Here is a 19876-nt window from a genome sequence, read left to right as displayed (position 1 = left end):
GGCCTGTATTCTGGTACAGCTCTAGACTAGGATTTGATCAGCAGTCCCCTACCTCCCTTCCATTTTTTACCTAAAGAGTCAGCCTCAGGGAGGGAGAATGAATTACCAAGGTCAAAGAACTAGTCAGTGGTAGTGTGAGGGCAGGGCGTTTCCTTGGGTCTTTGGAACCCCAAGTCCAGCGCTCTTCTGCCAAAAAGTCTTGTGGGCAAATTGTGGAGGAATCCTGGCTTTGATGATTGTGGCAAATGGAGACAGAATCCTAAAGTATGTAGGGGTCTGTCTGGCTGTAGGTCATGGAGAAGTTCCAGAATTTTGAATTTTTCTTTGTCCACAGGCCTGCTGTAACGTAGACGCATTGGCACAGTCTCTGCCTTGTCTCCCATCTGCAGTGGGAGTGAGGAGATGCCCCCATTCACAATGAGAAGGGATACCAAGGCCCTGCCTCTGCTGGTAAGGACATTGGGACTCAGGGCAGGGGAAAAGAATGTTGAGGTTTTGATCACTACTTCTGCCCCAACAGGCCCCTTTTCCCTCTTTTGATGATAGTACCAGAGGCAACTGGGGGTGGAGTGGATACAGTGCTGGGCCTGGAGTCATAGAAACCTGAATTCAAATGGGCCCTCTGATGCTGAACAACTTGGTGATCCTGGGCAAGTCAATTCATCTCTGTTTGCCTCAGTTTCCTCATCTGTAAAATGAGGATCATAATATCTCCTGCCTCTCAGGATTGTTGTAAAGATCAAATGAGATATTTGTAAGGTGCTTAACACAGTGCCTGGCACACAGTAGGCACTATAATAATGCTTATTCCCTTCCCCTCCCCACCAATCAGGATAGGTAAAGCATTTATTAGGCACTTATTATGTATCAGTACTTAGTAGTAGTTAATCAGCATTTATTAAGCACTTACTATATATTAGTCCTTGGTATTAATCAGCATTTATTAAACTCTATATATTAGTCCTGGTATTAATCAATCAGCATTTATTAAGCACTTACTATGTATTAGTCCTCGGTATTGATCAATAAGCACTTATTAAGCACTTTCTGAAAGGACATAGTCTTCCCCCCAGCAAGCTTGCAATCTTTAAGGTGAGACAAATACACAATCTAAGTGCATGTAAAAAATGCAGAGGAATATAATCTGGGAAGCACTTTAATAATTACAGTAATTAAAAATTTTATTTGCTGTCTTTTGTTTTTGCATCTCTTTCCTTTCCATATCCCTTGAGAGTCATGTCCTGTAACAAATAATGAGGAGAAATAAAAATTCAGCAAAACTAAGCAGTACGTTAATTGGGTCTGCATGTGTTTCACACCCATAGTCCCCTAAGAAGATTATTATTAGGACTAATTTTAATAGTATTGCTGTGGATATAACACGGATGACGATGATGATGAAGGTAGCAGATGCTGACAGAGTACTTTACCTTTTACAAAGCTCTTTACATGAATGATCTTATAGCAGTTTGGTGAGGTTCAGTGTTATTATGATCCCATTTTCCAGACATGGAACTTGAGGCTCACATAGGCTCAGTAAGTCAGTAAGTGATTTGCCAGGGTTATATAGCTCGTAGGTGTCCTTCGTAGGATTTGAAGCCAGGCCTTGCTGACCACAAACAAGGCCAGCATTCCTTCTTGCTTTCCATACTGCTTTTTCTGAGGGATACTTTGTACCTCTTGACGCTCTTGGGGTCTCCTCTGTGATGCTGACAGGGGTAGGGATTGGTGACGGTGATGATTGAGGAGAACAGGAAGTGGCATTTCAATAATGCTTTGGAATTTGCAGAATATTTTATGTCACTCTCTCATTTGATCCTTACAATAACCCTGTAAGGTAGGTACTACTGGTTTTCCTCACCTTAGAGATGAGGCTCAGAGAGGTTCGATGGCTATCCATAGTCACACAGCTAATTAAGTATCCAACATAGACTTTTATACTGGGGTGGGATGCCTGATATTATGTTACACTGCCTTATTAATTTCCACTTTTACAGATGGGGAAACAGATTTAGGCAGTGAACTGCCCTTGTCCATCATTGAGCAGTAGGGCTGAGACTAGAATCTAAATCTTCTGGCCTTGAGCCCAGAACACTTTCCACCCTACTTCTGAATCCTCCCATTTTCCTAGCTCAGGACACTTGGCATCGAGATACAAAAAGGTCAGCCTGAAAATGAATGAGTGGCTGTGTGTCATGTAGCCCAAAGGCTGCCTGAGTTGGAGAACCTTACTGAAGATCCTCCTCCATTCCCATCCCTGAATGTGTCTTGATGTGCTCTCTGGTTCTTTGTGGGACGCAATCTGAGTCCTACTCAATATGCTGTTTGCCCATTTTCCTCTTTCTGACAAAGTCTGTTCCGTGTTGCCTTCCAGGAGGCTGTTGAATGAGTCAAGGTCTAGGGGGTGTGATGGTGTAAGGCCTTCTGGACAAAAGCCTTGGAAGGAAGTGTCTTGCTTCCCTCTGGCCTATTTATGGGGGCCTGGTAGAATCTCAGGAGGACCTCACAGGCCACTGAGTCTAATCTGTACCAGAACACGAATCCCCACTCCAGAACCCCCAAGAATGGGCATGAAGGACAACCTTCCAACCCAAATATGGTGACTCTCCCAAGCCCCAAGAAACTCAGTCCTCTTGCTCAACCCCTGGAAAGGAGGAGGAACCCATTGCCCCTGAAGGTGGCTCATTCTTCTTAGGTCAGTGCTCCCTGTTAAGGGTCTTGGCCTCACCTCAAGTTAATATTTGCTATTTTGTAACTTGTAGCCAACTTCTAGCTCTAGATTCGATTCTAGAAGTTTCCATGGTGCTGTGCTTACAACACCAAGGTCCAGCAGTCTCTGGTACATATTAAGTGTCTAATGAACACTTCTTGGTTAAATTGAATTGTCTGTCATAAATAATAATAATTAGCATTTATGTAGCACTTTGTGTGATTTCACATTTTAGGTCTTTGGATAGGTGGAGGCAATGGTCGTGGCCTCCGCATGTCTTTCTGTTTAAATATGCCTTTTTCCTTCCATTGTTCTTCCAAGGACATGGTACCCAGTCACCTCACCATTCTGGTTGCTGTCCTCAGTACTCCACAACTTTCCAATGTCCTCCCTAAAATGTGGCGTCAGAACATTGTAGTTCAGGTATAGTTTGCCCAGGGTGTAGAGCATGATGGGATTATCCCTGTCCCAGAGGACAGGGAGAAGGAAACAAGCATGTGTGTGAACGTGTGCAAATGCATGGTGTGAGTGTGTATATGCATTTGTGTGAGTATGTCTATGTATGTGTGTGTATGTATATACAATATTAAGTGGCTCCTATGCGCCAGGCACGGTGCTAAGCACTGTGTGAATGCCAGAGTGAGTGTGAGTACATGTGTGTGACATCATAGAAGGGATTCTTCAGGAATGGTTGGACCAGATGGCTGCTGAGATCCCAGGCTTCTGAGCCCATGGGCTTTCTGCGAGCATCAGCTGAGATCATGAAAGAAAGCCTTGTGATGGCAGAGATGCCAATTAGGATTTATTTCTTTTCTATTTAAAAAGTTATTGATAACATTTCCCAATATCTCCCTCTCCTACCCATTGAGCCTTCTACAAGTAGAAGGAAGGAAAGAGGGAGAGAAGAAAGAAGGAGAGAGGAGGGAAAGAGTAAGGGAAAGAAGTTCAGCAAAATGGATCAAACACATCTGAGCTGAGAATCACACAGTATATACCATATTCCATCCCTGTGATCCCCCTCCTCTGTAAAGGAGAGGTGCATTTTTCTACCTCTTCTCTGAGGCTAAGCTTGGTCATTCAGATTACACAGTGTTTATTTAGTTTCCTTTTCTTACTCCTCTTGTTACATTGTTGCAGTCACTGTATATGATGTTTTCCTGATTCTGCTGATTTCATTTTGCATCATTTCATGAAAGTCTCCCCATGATTCTCTTTCCATTGTTTCTTCCAGCTTGATCCTACTCATTATACTCACATATCTCACAACTGCTTTAACCTTTTCCTATTCTTTGGGCATTGGCTTTGTTTCCGGTTCCCTTAGCTACTACAAAAGGGTTCCTGTGAATATTTTGGCACCTATAGGGATGCCAGCTATTATCATACACCCTCATTATGAAAGCAAGGAGAGGCAGGTGTGTTTGTGTGTGTGTGTGTGTGTGTGTGTGTGTGTGTGTGTGTGTGTGTGTGTGTATAGCTGTTCTCCTATGGACCTCTGTTCTTGGGGGTTCAAAAGAAAAAAATAAATAATTCATAAAGGTTTCCAAAGTGCTATGTTTGTTTCTCCAGGGCCTGCCACATAGTAGGTATCTAATTAATACTTGCAGATTGAACTGAATTGAAACAGTGAGAGCCTTTTTGTCACAAATAGTAGAGATATGAGGAATTTCTACAACTTAATTGCTAGAAGAAGAAAGGAAACAAGCATTTATTAAGCTCCTACTGTGTGCTAGGCACTGTACTATAAAAGTGCTTTACACATTTGTCCATTTGATCTTCACAACAATTCTGTGAGATAGGTGTGATTGTGGTCCATATTTTACAGTTGAGGTAACTGAGGCCCAGAGGTTAAGATATTTGCCCAGGGTCAAACAGATAGTAAGTGTCTGAGACCAGATCTGAATTCAGGTTTTCAGGAAGAAATGGTGAGATAAAAGTGACTGGAAGACAGGTGGGTGTCCACCAAACTTCAGAGGCCTCCCCTACAGCTGATAGATTATGAGGGGGGATACAAAGAGAGGAGATATAGTGCCTGCCCTCAGAGAAGTTATAGTCAGCTGGAGAGAATTGAGAGGGAATGGAGGATGTGTACACACCATTGACTGATACGAATGGATGCAGATGTCTTCCCTTTATTTTTTCAATTTCTCCTTATTTTTAATATATTTCTTTAATTTTTTTTAATTTTCTTCATTTTCTTTCTCCCCCACACCTGGAATGCTTCCCCTCTGATAATCTCTAACTTCTTTCCAGGCTCAATAAGCTGATCAACAGGTATTTAATTAGCCACCTACTGTGTGCAGGGACTTTAAGTTTCTTATGAACAAGGAATGGAACGCTCTCAACTCTTAAGGAACTTCCAGTCTAATGGAAGAGACAACACGGAGCTGAGTCCATTTTTATGGAGTACAGTTCCCTCCTTTTACAGATAAGGAAACTAAGGCATAGACTGCCAGGCCTAGAGGCCTGAGGGCTACCCAAGTCTTACCTTACCTGTCCCAGGTCTTCGGTTGGCCAAACTGGATAAACGTATGAGAGAAGAGAGTTTCCTGAGTTGAGCAAGGGTTAGGCTTTATTCAGCGTCCTGGTTACATGTGCAGGGGGAGCTCTTCCTTAGGAGGGAGAGAGAAATCTCCCAAGGAGGCAAAGATCTTACGGTAAGAGATTGGAAGCAGAAGTGTAAGTGGGGAGAGAGGGGGAGGGGAGAACGAAGAGAGGAAAAATGGAGCCTTCTGTCCTGTCAGGGCCCCTCAGGGCTAAGAGCGCCTTCGGGCTTTCCTGACCCTAGTTAAGCTCTCCGGCCGAGTAGTTTGCACCTGAATACCGTGCCTGTTAGATAACAATAGGTGTGCCCAGACCCGGGCCAATCTCAAGGGCGGGGAGAGCTCTCTCCCATCACGTTTCTCACGGGAAGAGGCACAAATACACGAGATAGCTCAGTCTCACTCCTCGATTCCCTGCTGTTTTCTGGGGGCCTCATGAGAACTCTAAGATTTAGAAGTTCCCACCTTTACCCACCCGAGACTGTCCACATGGAATTGAGCTTCCACCCCCAACAATAGACAAGTTAAGTGACTTATTCAAGGTCGGTCCTGCAGTTAGTGTCATGTTTCCCAGAATAGGTACGTACACAACTATATATGCTCCAGATTTATGTACTTCGATTTGTAGTCTTCATATTATCATGTAATTTTGCGCATTTTTTATGTAGAAAGTGAACAGACACTTCTGTTTAAAAAGTCATTAAATACCTGAAGGTCTGGAAAGTACGAAGGACGTTAGCATGGGGGGGGGATCAGAAGAGGCTTCATGTGAAGATAGTGTCCGAGCTACATCTTACAGGAAGAGAGGACGTCTTTGACGCAAGGAGGTGAGAAGGAAGTGCATGCTAGGCCTTCTTCCTCCAGGAAGGCTTCCTGATTCCCCCAGCTGCTAGGATCCCTGAAATTATCTGGTGTTTGTTATTTATGTATATACCACACACATAGACATGTATAGATATACATACACTCACATTTATATACATCTATATAGATATATGCATATATACACACATTTTATACATATTAGCTATAAAATGTAATATATAATAAGACTATATAACATAGAAAACATACATTATAAATAATAGATTTAATATCTACAATAATATTTTATATTACATCTATCATAGGTACAATATACAAGTATATATGTAATATATTATCATGTTTACAGTATACACACAATATACAGTTATCCCTTCCACAGTGTGATTTTCCCGTCCTGGTTTTGCCATATTACAGGTGGGCATAAAAAAGTGAAATTGGAATTTTGGGGGAGTTTTGTGGAAGCTGTAGACAACACACAAAGGCCAACAGATGACGCAGAAAAGGTTTAGAAACTCAGAAATGCATAAAATGTATGCATAGTATTATATAATATCAACATATTTTATCTTTTAAGGTACTGTAAACACCCCAAACCATAAAGGAAAGAAAACAATTTCGATTTCTTTTCTGGTATGAGGGGAGGACCAAAAATCCCTACACGGATAGTCCAGACTACGGGAGTGTTGTGTGTCAAACCCCCATGGTGTTAAAGGGATAGCTATTATGTTGCAATATATTCCTCTTAGGTATTGTGTAGTATTACATATGAGGATATATTGCATTGCAGCATATTTCTATTATAAATAATATATAATATGCATCATCTTTTACATATACAATATACTATAATTCATCCTACATAATGTATATCTGACAGAGTACTAGCCAATTACAGGGATATAAATGTATATTTCAGTATATCTGTGTTTATGTATGCACAAAGATATACATACATGTTTCTGTGTGTGTATATATTCCTTCGTTCTCGAAGAGGATCAAAATATATATATGTATACACACATCTATATCTATCTGCTACATACATACATATGCTCACATGTATCCTTAAGATCATAAGACCATAGATTAAGAACAGGAAAGCACTTTAAAAGCCACCAGTTCAGTTTCCTCAATACACAGATGAGGAAAGTGAGTCACAGAAAAACAGCTAAATGACTTAGGACCACACAGCCAGTACTGTGTTTCCTGAGATAGCATGTAAGTTTCTGGAAGGCAGCAACAGCCTCTTCTTTTCTGTTTTCAAAGCCTCAGCCCAGATGGTGTCACCTAGCTGACACTTAATGTTTGTCTTGGCATGATAGAGGCTAATTATCATGCCCAGTGACCGGGGTGATGCCACAAGGGGAGAATTTTCTCTGAGTACCCAAACTGGTAAAGAATGCCAAATGGATGAATAGCTGCCATTTATTTAGATCAGGGTGGGGGAACCTGCGGCCTTGAGGTCACATGTGGCTCTCTAGGTCCTCAAGTGTGGCCTTTTGACTGAATCCAAACTTCACAGAACAAATGCCCTTAATACAAGGATTTGTTTTGTAAAACTTGGACTCAGTCAGAAGACCACACTTGAGGACCTAGAAGGCCACATTCCTCCCGGCAAAGTTGGAAGGGATCCAGGAGGTCATCCAGCCTAATGTTCCCTCCTACCACCATCCACTTCTGACTTTGGAGACAAAGCTTGCTCTGCTTCACATATCTTCCCCGTCTTGAGGGTGGAATGTTCTATTTAGAATCAGAGCATTTGGGTTTGGATCCTGCTCCTACTACTTACCTGTGTGACCTTGGGACAAGTCACTTCACCTCCATGGGACTTGGTTTCTTCATCTATAAACTAGGCAAGAGAGTTGGACTAGAGGGTCTCTGGGGTCCATCCCGGCTCTGTCCACAACAACAACTAACATTTGTTTAACACTTTAAGGTTTGCAAAGCCCTTCACAAATTTTAATTCATTTCTGGGAAGTAAATACTGTTATTCCCATTTTACAGAAGAGGACACTGAGGCAGACCCAGGGGAAGTGACTTGTTCAGGGTCATGCAGCTAGTAAGTGCCTGAGGCAGGAGTGAAACCCAGCTCTTTATGATTGCACGTGCCTTCTCACGACTTCTTTATCTATAACCCTCTAGCCTTCAATGGTTATACTCTAGTTTGCCCATGTTTTCACCCAGAATGGAAGATAGCCCTCCAGCTGTGGTCTGACCAGAGCATGCTATTCCCTCATTCTTTTATTTATTCTTGGAACCTCTGTAGTCCAAGATTGCATTGCCATCAGGCAGCCAGTCAGTCAACGTATATGAGGCATCAAATATGTTCCAGGCACCATCTTATGCTTCTTAAATTTGCTAACAACCCTCCCTCCCCCGCCATGTAAGGGCAGGATGTGGTTCAGTGGATTGAGCCATGGGCCTGGAGTCAGGAAAACCTGAATTAAAATCCAACTTCAGACACTTACTAGCTGTGTGACCCTGGGCAAGTCACTTCACCCTGTTTGCCTCGGTTTCCTCCTCTGTAGAATGAGCTGGAGACGGAAATGGCAAACCACTCTAGTATCTCTGCCAAGAAACCTCAAATGGGGTCACAAAGAATCAGACAAAACTGAAGCAACTCAACAAATACTTGTAAATTTTGAAGATGTTACAGAAATCAAAGCCATATATGATTATCTATAGGAAGGGAAAGTTGACTTGTCCAGACTGTGACAGCCAGTAAGTATGCAGTGAGAGATTTAGGCCTAGGCCTTGGTTCCAAACCTAGAGATGGTGATGGAGTTGCAGGGGAGGATCAGGTGTGAGGAAGTCTTTATGCTGTTAACTTGAGGCCTGCCCTATGCTAATTCTTTTTTTCTCTTGTTTCACTAGTGGTCGCTGCTTTGTTTCGGAATGTCTTAACACAGATGGCCCTGTGAGTGTGACCATGGCCACAAGGGTGGAGGTCAGCCCACTAGCGTCTCTAACACCTGTTCCCAATTTAAATGAGATCGCCAAGGAAGACAAACTGCAGACCACCTACTATCACCCTGCCAGCAAAGCCTCTCCTCCACTGATGGTGTTGGCAGGGTCTAGGAATCATGGGACTCCATCAAGAGCACTCCCCATGCCCCGACTTTCCCCCAAACCATTTTCTAAGAAGAACCCTTCGGATGTGTTTGCAAATGTGAAATCTCCCATCACAGCTGTCAAGCCTGGCACTCTGGTGACCAGGCCACTCTCATATAGCAAGCTTGAGGACTCAACCACTGCTAAGGCTTCAGATGAAAACATGCCTTCCTTGGTTGAACCAAAGATGAATGAGGGGGGAGGCATGAGCTCAAGTGTAATAAAGCCCTGTAATAAAACCCTGCCCCAAACCGTGCACAGCCAAAACACCATCATTCTTTTTGAAACGGCTGGCCCTGCCAAGTCCAAGGCAGATCCCAGCTCTGGAAAGTGGATGGGTGAGGAGCAAAAGGTAGACGCTGTGACCCAGCCCCAAGGACAGCCACCCAGTTCCAAGACCAAGACTACAGCCAAACCTGCATTACCACCTTGGAAACCTGCGAGGACCCTCCAGAGGCAGGCATCTTTGTGTTCTGAGGAAAGGCCAGCTGTGTTGAAATCTTGGGAGAAAGGGGAGGAAAACAATCACCTGGCATCCCCTGGCATCAAGAATGAAGGAGGCCACCCATCTTCAGAGGCCTGGCCAAGGAGCAAGCGGAGGCCTGTCTCAGCGATCTTCACTGAGTCTGTCCAACATCCAAAGCCTAGCTCTTTAGAAAGCCCTGGGGGGAAGGTACCACCTCCTCCCCCAGAGAAATCCTGGGTCCAGAAACCTCGGCCCTTGTCTGTGGATCTCACAGCCAGGTTTGAAAATAAGGACGTCCTTTCCAAGAAGGTGGGCAGTCCCGTGGAGGTGAGCAAGGACAAAGGGCTGGGTGTAGGTTCCAGAGACAGAGGGAACGGAGAAGAGAGAACAGAGCCGTTGGACAGGGCTACATCCTTGAATCCTTCTTTGAGATTGAAGGAACAGGGTTTGGATGACCCAGACTTGAAAAACAAAGTCACGGAACAGAGTCCGAAAATCGTCTTTAAGTCAATGGACGCCTGTTCCCCTGAAACATCTACAGACCTGCCTGAGGCCTCTGTCAGAAAAGGGTGGAACCCCCTGGAAGAGAAAGCCAAACAGGAGAGGGAGTGTAAAGCCAGACTGACATTGTGACATCGTAGGCTTTGTCTGTCAGACTCATGTCAACAGCAACTGAGAGACAGAGAGTATTTAGCCTGCTGTCTGTGTCATTTTCATATTATGTTAAATGCTCTGGGTACTCCTACCCTGGCATTAGCACCTTTGCTTGCCCCCTCTGAGATTAACCTGAGTTTCTACTCTAGGTTCACAAGGCCAGCTTTGGAAAGTCAATCAAGACTTGAGAAAGGCCTAGCATTGAGCAGTGAGCTTCTTCAAGAAAGTGTTCTTCAGGTAAGAGGCCCCTCTGGTGTCCAGCTTCCCTGCAGTTGTCCTGTGCCCCCTTCAAATATCCCTGTGCACAATGACCTTTAGATTCATTTGCAAGGAATCTGGAGCCCTAGCTGGGCCCTGATGCTCCACTATTGTGTGGCCTCACAAGGGGGCTTTGTTTCCCCCTCCCTGTTCCTTAGTTTCAACACCTGTAAAAGGAGGTCATTACACTGGCTAAGCTTCTAGTTATGTGTCCTGAGACCCTTTTCCCAGATGTTATTTTACAAGGTTTTAGATCCCATGAGTAATTAATTTTAAGGTTTTTAATACCTGACATCCTTTTTATTTTCTTTTGGCAATGGACTGGGATTGTCCTGGTGTAGGGATCTCCCAGTAAGGAAAGTCCCTCTTCAGTGCAGAATGACACCTCCTCTGGAGAGTTCTGGGGACCATTAAGTGTCCTGGGTCACAGAAGCATTATGTATCAAATGAGGGACTTCCTGACTCAAGGGTTGGCATCTCTAACCACTGCCCCACAGCTGCCACTTTGCCATTCTGGAATTCTGTAACGTCCATAGAAAGGCTGTGCAGCAGCTTGGAAAGAGGCTCAGGCTTGGAGTGAGGAAGACCAGGGTTCACATCCCCCTCTTCTGGCGCACCAATTGCATGATGCTGGGCATAAAGTTGTGGGCTTGTTTGGGGTTGTCTCTGCCATTAGATTGAGCCCCTCAAAGTTGGGGATTTTTGTGTTTGCCTTTATTTTATACTTAGTGTGTATTGTGTGCATGTGTATATACATATAAAATATATGTGTCTGTGAATGTATACATTCACTGTTTATGGTCTTCCTCATATTGTTCAACTGATTCTTCATGACCCCATTTGGGGTTTTCTTGGCAAGATACCAGAGGGGTTTGCCATTTCCTTCTACAGTTCATTTTGGAGGTGAAGAAATTGAGGCAAACAGGGTAAGGTGACTTGCTCAGGGTCACGTAGCTAGTATCTGAGGCCAGATTTTTGCTCAGGGCCTGCCCTGAGCTGTCGCCTGGAGCTTGTCTCTCCAACTGCTCCAACTGCTTTACCGGTCTTCCAAGGGTTCCGGCCCCCTCCTGTGGGGGAGGGGAATGACCAAACAGTGCACTCTAGGAGCTGCTTACTGCACTTTATTGCTTACCCCAGTCCTCCCGACCTTCCCGTGTTCCCCGTTATATACCCTGCCGTAGCTCCTCCCATGTTCCGCCCTGGAGGCAGAGGTCAGCTCCGGAAGGGGTCTTCCCAGCACCCGAAGGCTGGTTCTCACCCCCGGGCATCTCCGGGCTCACCAGGGGGCCATGGTCCAGAGCTCGGTCCTCTACAGATTTGAACTCAGGAAGATAAGTCTTCTTGACTCTAGGCCTGGTACTCTATCCACGATGGTGCCACCTAGCAGCCCGAGTGTATATAGTTGACAATTAAGTGCTTGATAACTAAGAGCCCTTGCTACCCCTAGGGAGCTTTCTTAAACTGAAGATGAGTTTCCACACTGGGAATTCCCCTTCTCCTTTAAAAAAATTATGTAAAAATATATAACACTGGGATTCTGCAACTTTTCCCAGATTTTACAGCCAGACACAGGTGAAAGACAGGTCTTGAATCCAGATGGTTTTTTTGGGGGGGTGGGGTTCTACTCATACATTCTTATTAAACACATTTTCACATTGGTCATGTTGCATAGAAGAATTAAGATGAATGGGAGAAACCATGAGAAAAACCAAACCAAACCAAAACATAGCACAAGAGAATATATATTGCTTCATTTGGCAATCCAGTTCCATAGTTTGTTCTCTGGATGTGGAAGACATTTTGCCTCGAGTCCATTGAGAATGTTTTAGGTCCTTGCATTGCTGTGAAGGGCAAAGTCTATCAGAAAAATTTCTTGTACACTGTGCTTGTTACTGTGTACAATATTCTCCTGGTTCTGCTTCTTTCACTCACCATCAGTTCATATAAGTCCTTCCAGACCTCTCTGAAGTCTTCCTGTTCATCATTTCTCATAGCACAATAGTATTCCATTATATTCTTATACCATAACTTGTCATTCCCCAATTGATAGACATCCCGTTGATTTGCAGGTTTTGGCCACCACAAAGAGTGCTGCTATAAATATTTTTGTACATGTGGGACTCTTTCCTATTTTTATGATCTCTTGTGGATACAGTCCTAGAAGCAATATTGCTAGGTCAAAGGGTGTGCACATTTTTGTTGCCCTGTGGGCATAGTTCCAAATTGCTCTCCAGAATGGTTAGATCAGCTCCACCAACAATGAATTAATGTTCCAACTCTGCCACATCCTCTCCAGCATTTATCATCTTCCTGTTCTGTCATGTTTGCCAATCTGACAAGTATGATGTGGTACCTGAGAGTTGTTTTGATTTGCATCTCTCTAATCAATAGTGATTTAGACCATTTTTTCATATGATTTTAGATAGCTTTAATTTCTTCCTCTTGAAAACTGCCTGTTGATATCCTTTGATCAATTATCAGTTGGGGAATGACTTGTATTCTTGTACATTTGACTGAGTTCTCTACCTATATTTGGAAATGAGGCCTTTATCACAGACACTAGTTGCAAAAATTCTTTCTCACTTTTCTGCTTCCCTCCTAATCTTGGTTGCATTGAGTTTGTTTGTGCAGAAACTTTTCAATTTAATGGAATTAAAATTATCCATTTTGCACTTCATAATGTTCTCTATCTCTTGTTTGGTCATACATTTGTCCATTCTCCATAAATCTGACAAATGCACTATTCTTTGCTCCCCTAATTTGTTTATGGTATCAATCTTTATACCGAGATCATGTATTTGGACTTTATTCTTGTATATGGTGTCAGGCATTGGTCTATGCCCAGTTTCTGCCACACTGTTATCCAGTTTTCTTAGCAGTTTTTGTCAAACAGTGAGTTGTTATCCTAGAAACGGGGGTCCTTGGGTTTATCGAACAGTAGATTGCTGTTATATTCATTGACTACTGTGTCTTGAATACCTAACCTGTTCCACTGGTCTATCCCTCTATTTCTTAGCCAGTAGCAAGTGATTTTGATGATTGCTGCTTTATAATACAATTTGAGATCTAGTAGGGATAGGCCACTTTCCCTAGCATTTCTTTTCATTACTCCCCTTGATATTTTGGACCTTTTGTTCTTCCAGATGCATTCTGATATTCTTTTTTCTAGCTCTAGAAAATAAGTTATCTGGTAGTTTGATTGGCATGACACCAAATAAGTAAGTTAATTTAGGTAAAATTGTCATTTTTATTTTATTAGAATCCATATCTTTTGTACTGTAAGACCAGCTCTCCGTTCTAACATACTACCTTGCCTGTTATCCAATCACTTAAACCTTTTAATGCTCAGGCAACTCTTTGAGATTATAAATTGCTAAGCAGGTACTTGCAGTCTGGGACAGCTAGGTGGTACAGTGGATAGAACAGTGGGCCTACAGTTAGGAAGACTCATCTCCTTTCGTTCAGATGTGGTCTCAGTTGTGTGACCCTGGACAAGTCACTTCACCCTGTTTGCCTCAGTTTCCTCATCTGCAAAATGAGCTGGAGAAGGACATGGCAAACCTCTCTAATCTCTCTGCCAAGAAAACCCTAAATGGGGTCGGGAAGAGTTGGACATGACTGAAAAGTGAGTGGACAACAACAGCTTGTGATCTGGTTTGAGAGGGAGTGTTAATTGGGAAATGTTTCACAAAAAACGGATAATAATTCATAGCTAGTGTTCCATTTTAAAACAAAATCAATATAAAACACAGGGATTACTGGCCTCATTTCATTTGAGAAAATGAACCTAATTCAGGAGCCTAAGATTCTCCCTGCTCCAGGAAGCCCTACCTTTCTCACAGGGATGGTATGTGGTTCAATGACCAGTCTTGTTAGAGAAGACCAGAGTCCCATTACCAGAAGCTTGGGCCTCAGGGGACTGGCCACAGCTCCTCATGAAGAATTGTCATCTTCGGGGGTGGGGTGAGCATGGAGGACCCTACAGTTAATATCCACCAGTAGTAGAACCCCTATAGAACGGAATCTTCCCCCAGGGCAGGGCCTGCTTCATTTTCTTGTCTTCCGTATGCCCAGGGTCTAGCCCAGGGTCTGAACCAGAGTATGGGCTAGTTTTCTACTTGTTGAAATAGAGCTGGGGATAGGACCTTCGAGATCATCAGCTTGCCTCCAGGACATGCGATCCTTCCCTGATTTCTGGGCTTTTCTGCCGAACTCCACAGAGTATCTTTGGACATCCCAGCTGGCCCAATGTTTTCTTTAAAGTCCTTTTCTAAAAGAAACTGTTGGCATGACCATCTTGCATCCAACTCCCTCTTCAGAGGTTGTGATGTCATGATGGGTCTTTATTGCAGACTGAACCCTGACCTGTAAAAACAAAGCAACCACAGAGAAAAAGATGAACAGACATTTGACTGTTGATGTAAAAAGAGGCTGTCTTTTTACCTTTTCTAAATTAGTTGGGTCATTTTATAAATTTTCTGCTCTGTCGCTTTGAATAGTTATTGGACTACTGTACGTGACTAGAGAGAGGATCTGAGTGTACCCCAAACTGTATTCTATTTAAGACATCCCCCTTTCAATAGAAGGAAATTTCATCCACCTGCCCTTTGTAAGCCACTTCAATTAGCCTCATGAGCCTGCTTTAGTTTTTGAGTTCTTCCATATTGAGTTTTCTTTTCTTCTCCCTTTTTTCTTCACAGAACAGAGAAGGGCAGAGTTTGCTCAGAACGGACTTGAACGGAGCATCTGCTGGGAGAAACCAGTGGAAGCCTGTGAAGCCCTGTGAGAAAACCAGACAGACTGAGCGGAAACTGAGTGCCAGCAACGAGTCAGACGGCTCCCTCTTCTCGAAAGAGGATTCCACCATGGCACCCTGTCGTCCTGCAGCCGCCATGGCTGAAGATGATGGGGACTTTCAGACTGTCTGGGCAACTGTGTTTCAGTCCAATGTGATGAAGTACCCTGTGGCTGACCGTTCCTTCTTGACATCCTCCAGTGAGTCAGCCAGAAAATGTGGTGAGTCACCTACCCTAGCAGCGGAGAAAACATCGTGGTTAGGGAAGGGGCCGGTGGACAATGCAAATGTCAGAACTGAGAATTCAAAGTGGGCCAAGAAACCCTGGAGTAGCATACTGTCGAAGGAAGCAAAAAGCCCAGTTAATGCCACCCTGTTGGAAAAACGTCCCAGGGACGAAAGATGGAATGTGTCCTCGGTGAAGGAAACGGGAAATAGTCTTTCTCACCAAAGAATCGAGCCAAGATATGACATTGTACATATGACTGGCGAAAGGGTCCTCAGCAAGGCTGTGGTGACTGCCCCTGAGGAGAAGGCCGTGACGCTTAGGACTAATAAACGGTGGTCTTCTCAGAAGCAGGGCTCTTGGAATGAGGGTCAGAGCATGAAGCAGCAGGGTAGACTGGACATGAAAATGGGACGCTCCCAAGTTTCTAGTTTGGTTGGGGAAGCCCGAGAGAGGCTGGAAACAGCTACCCCTAAGTCTGAATTCCATGAACCCAAGGACGTGTTAGGTGGGAGCTCGCTGCCACCCAATAAAATTGTTGAGAGATCCTATTTGGTAAACCAAGACAAGACTCCCGGGATTGTGGGCGATGAAAAAGCTGCTCGGTTGTTCCCCCGGCACATTGCCAAGGGAAAGGAAAGTCCGATCCATGTCTCTGAGACTGTGGTGGTCAGAGCAGCCCATATAGGTTCTTATAATGTACAGCCAGTAGAAATGAAGAAGCTTGATTCACGAAGTCCAGGAGAAGGAAGGAGCCAGTTTCGTGATTATTCAGAGAGCTCTCATAGCAGGGACTTGGCTAAAGAAGAACCCTTTGACCTCAGATCAAGAAAACACTTAGGCTCAAGGTCCATGAGAAAAGACCCTTTGATAATGGGTGAAGAAAGTGAATGGAGCCAGTCCCCAACCCCGGAACCAGAAGCCAAAGTCAGAAAGTCAGGTAGTGTGGATCTGAGAGTCACAGAGAGATGGCGACGGAGGACATTGCCTCATGATGTGAAGTTTGATGAATTCGTCTGATTTGCCCCAGAACTGACCAAGAGGCATGGGAGACGAGCTGACTCTCTGTCCCCCAGGGATGCCTCCTTCAAAAAGAGTCGGCACAGCCAAGATGGACCAGATTCAGAGGAGTCCAGTTGGGGTGTGCCTCAGAATGCAAAGGATACAGCTCCAAAGGCAGACCCACCTCGGGAGCCCAGGGAGACCTGTTTTGCTGTGACATATCAGATCCCTGGGGATAAAAGAGACTATAACATGGACAGTTCTGTTTATGAAAACAGGAAGGCCTCTTCGTTAGACAAAGATGAGCCAGTCAATGTCCATAATTCTAGAAAACTCAGCTTTTGGTCTGAATCATCCCCAAGCTCTAGGTTAGCTCCTCCATATCGCAGAGATCTGTCAGAAAACTTTGACAGGAAAACTTGGCAGGCCAAAGAAAAACCTCAGTTTTTCTAGGAGCCCAAGGTCCAGTGACCAGCCAGTGCTGCCTGGGGAGAGAAGGACGAGACATGCAGATGGCAGAGGGATAGATGTGGATGCTTTGTCAGTTAGCCAAAGGTCAGGAACTGTCAGCATCCCCAGTGACCCCAAAGACGATGGAGGCAAGAGGTCCTCCAGAGCTTCTGAGCATTTTATGTATTCGTCACAGAACAGTGACCTCCTGACAAGAAGGAAGCAGCGGGATGCCCTTGAATCACTCAGGACCAAAGCTGAGGATGGTTATAGGTCAAGTATCCTTGACATAGATGCCCTCATGGCCGAATACAAAGAAGACTCCGCAAAAGGCAGTGAGCCCAGGGACTGGAAGGAGGACAGAGTACATTCTAGTCATGGTGGGTTTCAGTGGGAAAGGCCAAGTACCAGGAGTTCAACTGCAGATAACCTTTCCCAAAGGTATGACTGGAGGGGCCAGAAGGAAGCCCAGGATCATATGGGTTTTAGAAAGCTGGTGAATCTCCCTGGGCAGCTACGTCCCAGGCCTGAAGAATCCAGCTCCATGATACCCTCTGGACCTGAAATAAGCAAAGAAAAGACTGGGTCCCCCACTCACGAACTGAGTAGACAGAAAGCTCCCAGCACCAGATTCACCCCTCCACTCTGGGGGATGCCCCAATCTGAACTTTCTGAACAGTCACCTTCTGACCTCTGGAAGAAAAAAACAGCTGAGGATCAGAAAATGGATGTGGCACCTGCTAACAAGCCACAAAACACGAAATGCCGGAGTTACAGGGCTGAGGCAAGCACCCCTTTACATGATATTAAAAACACAGAGGTAAGCTTGCCTCCCAAGACTTCCCCTGTTGCTCGTGATGCCATCTTATTTGAGGATGAAGTCTGGGCTCCCCGAAACTCTGTGGGGAAAAGAGAGAAAGTGTCCTCTCTCCATGGAAGAACTAAAGTCAGGAGAGAAGGCTATGATTCGGATTTTGGAAACATCAAGCGTACTGATTCAGAACAGATAGCCCCTGCTTCAGTCCGAGAGAATCTGTCCCTCATGCAGGAGGCCCAAGAACGAAGGAGAGATCCATTAAAAGCCCAGAAGAGTCTCCCAGGGGAAAATCTTGAGAGCACTGTGGCCTACAAAGAATTCCCACACTGGGAAACGAAATCCAGTGAGGATCATAAGGTATTTATATACTGAAATTCGTTTCTGTTCAACACACCTCTCATGTTCCCAGCCTCAAGTTAGGAGACCAAAAAAAGAAAAAAAGTATTAGCATATTAGCATACACTAAGGAGAAATCAAAAGGGCCAAATGATAAGATCAAAGATAAGAGAAAAGAGCCCCTAGATTGCTGTCAGTTGCTTCTGGCTCTGCGTTGTTTTCTGAGCTTTACTTTCCTTCTCCGTAAAAGGATAAGGTTGGATTAGGTGGTTTGTAGGGGTCCGGCTGGAGCTCCAACATTCTGGGCTCTGTGACCTAAGAGCGATTTCTCCTCCCTGATTCTGTGACTCATGAGTGATTCTCTTATACTTGGACCCAGTGGGGTTCGTTATCTTTCCCTCCTCTCCACTTCTCAGTATTTTCTCCATCTTTCCGGCGGTCATTCGTCCTCACGAACGTGGGGCCGTGACCAACTCTTCCTCCTCACTCTCTTCTCTTAGGGTACAATGTAAGAAAATCCTGGGTTTCCAGTCAGAACACTTAGCTCTCTCTCATTTTAACTTGCCTGTGTTACTTTGGGCACCAGTGTTTCCTTATCTGTGGCCTCAATTTCCTTGTCTGTAAAATGTTGGGGTATGATCCTAGGTCTTGTCAGTCAAAAAATTCAATTCATGGAGAGAGAGGAACATATGTTAAACACTTACTATGTGCTAGGCACCTCTTTATAAATAATATCTCCTTTGATTTTCACAACAATCCTGAGAGGTAGTTGCTGTTTTTATCACCACATTTACAGATGGGAAAACTGAGACAGACAGAAATGAAGTGACTCAGAGTCTAGCCCAGAGGCCTATTTATTGGGCCATCCTAGCTTAGCCTAGTCCAGGTGGCACATTTCAATTCGACAAGACTCTTATTAAACACCTACTGTGTGTTAGGTATAGTATAATAAACGAGGTCTGGTTTTGGAATCAGGAAGACTCAGATTCAAGTCCTACTCAACATACTTAGTGACCTCTTGATGCTGTAGACGACTTAGTAAGACTCAGTTACAGAAAGATTGCTGTTGACGAAGGGAGCTTCCATGCTCAAGGTTCCCTACCCTGATGAAAGCATTGGTTATGGAAAAACACTGCGTCATACATTTGTCTCTGTCCTCAAACAGTTTATATTGTCCTGGGGAACTATACCCTAAGTGAGGCATTATGGGACAGTGGGAAGAACTTGGGTTCAGACTCCATCTCTGACGTTTCCTTCTAGTGTAGATCAGCCTGGCTGGAGAATACAGCTGACCACAGCAAAAGGCCATCCGTGGCCCCCCTCCATGAGTTCTGCTTTGTTTTTAGTCATCCAGCGACTATTTTTGCCTGTCTACAGGATTGCTATGCTGGGAGCAGTGGGGAGAGGGCTTCTGGGAGAATGCCAATGGAAATGTGACATTTAGTCCTTCCCTAGACTGGAGCAGCAGCATGGCTGCTGAGAAGGGCCCAGGAGAAAGGCAGCGTTGTAGCAGAGGGTGCCCTGGCCTCAGACCTGGGAGAGCTGCTCTGCCCTCCGGCTCTGGCCCCCATTCACGGGTGCTGGAGTGTCTGCTCCTATCTCCTGGACCCCAAACATGGATTTTCAACAGGAAGGCTGTTCCCTTATCTGACAAGTCCTTAGACCACATGGAGCTGCCCTTTC

At 44.5% G+C, this 19876-nt stretch overlaps 2 protein-coding genes and 1 long non-coding RNA gene across 5 annotated transcripts in view; 1 reads left to right on the top strand and 2 right to left on the bottom strand.

Annotated features, from left to right (window-relative positions):
• The window catches only part of LOC140499107 (uncharacterized), a 392730-nt gene that overhangs the window by 201295 nt on the left and 171559 nt on the right, over positions 1-19876 (top strand). Inside the window, 2 exon segments of the mRNA XM_072600116.1 lie at positions 15268-17024; positions 17026-18214. Of these exon segments, the coding sequence (XP_072456217.1) occupies positions 15268-17024; positions 17026-18214 (2946 nt within the window).
• LOC140499108 (uncharacterized) overlaps positions 1-19876 on the bottom strand; it is a 264366-nt gene that overhangs the window by 174124 nt on the left and 70366 nt on the right. The window lies entirely within an intron of this gene.
• LOC140499118 (uncharacterized) lies at positions 1126-14988 on the bottom strand. Its single transcript, XR_011965285.1, has 3 exons — positions 9719-14988; positions 5959-6148; positions 1126-1241 (listed from the first exon to the last, which is right to left on the bottom strand). It is a non-coding gene; the product is annotated as an uncharacterized lncRNA (long non-coding RNA).

The sequence above is a fragment of the Notamacropus eugenii genome, chromosome 4, assembly GCF_028372415.1.
Source record: "Notamacropus eugenii isolate mMacEug1 chromosome 4, mMacEug1.pri_v2, whole genome shotgun sequence".
Classification (NCBI taxonomy): domain Eukaryota; kingdom Metazoa; phylum Chordata; class Mammalia; order Diprotodontia; family Macropodidae; genus Notamacropus; species Notamacropus eugenii.
This window is presented reverse-complemented; position numbering and strand designations above follow the sequence as displayed.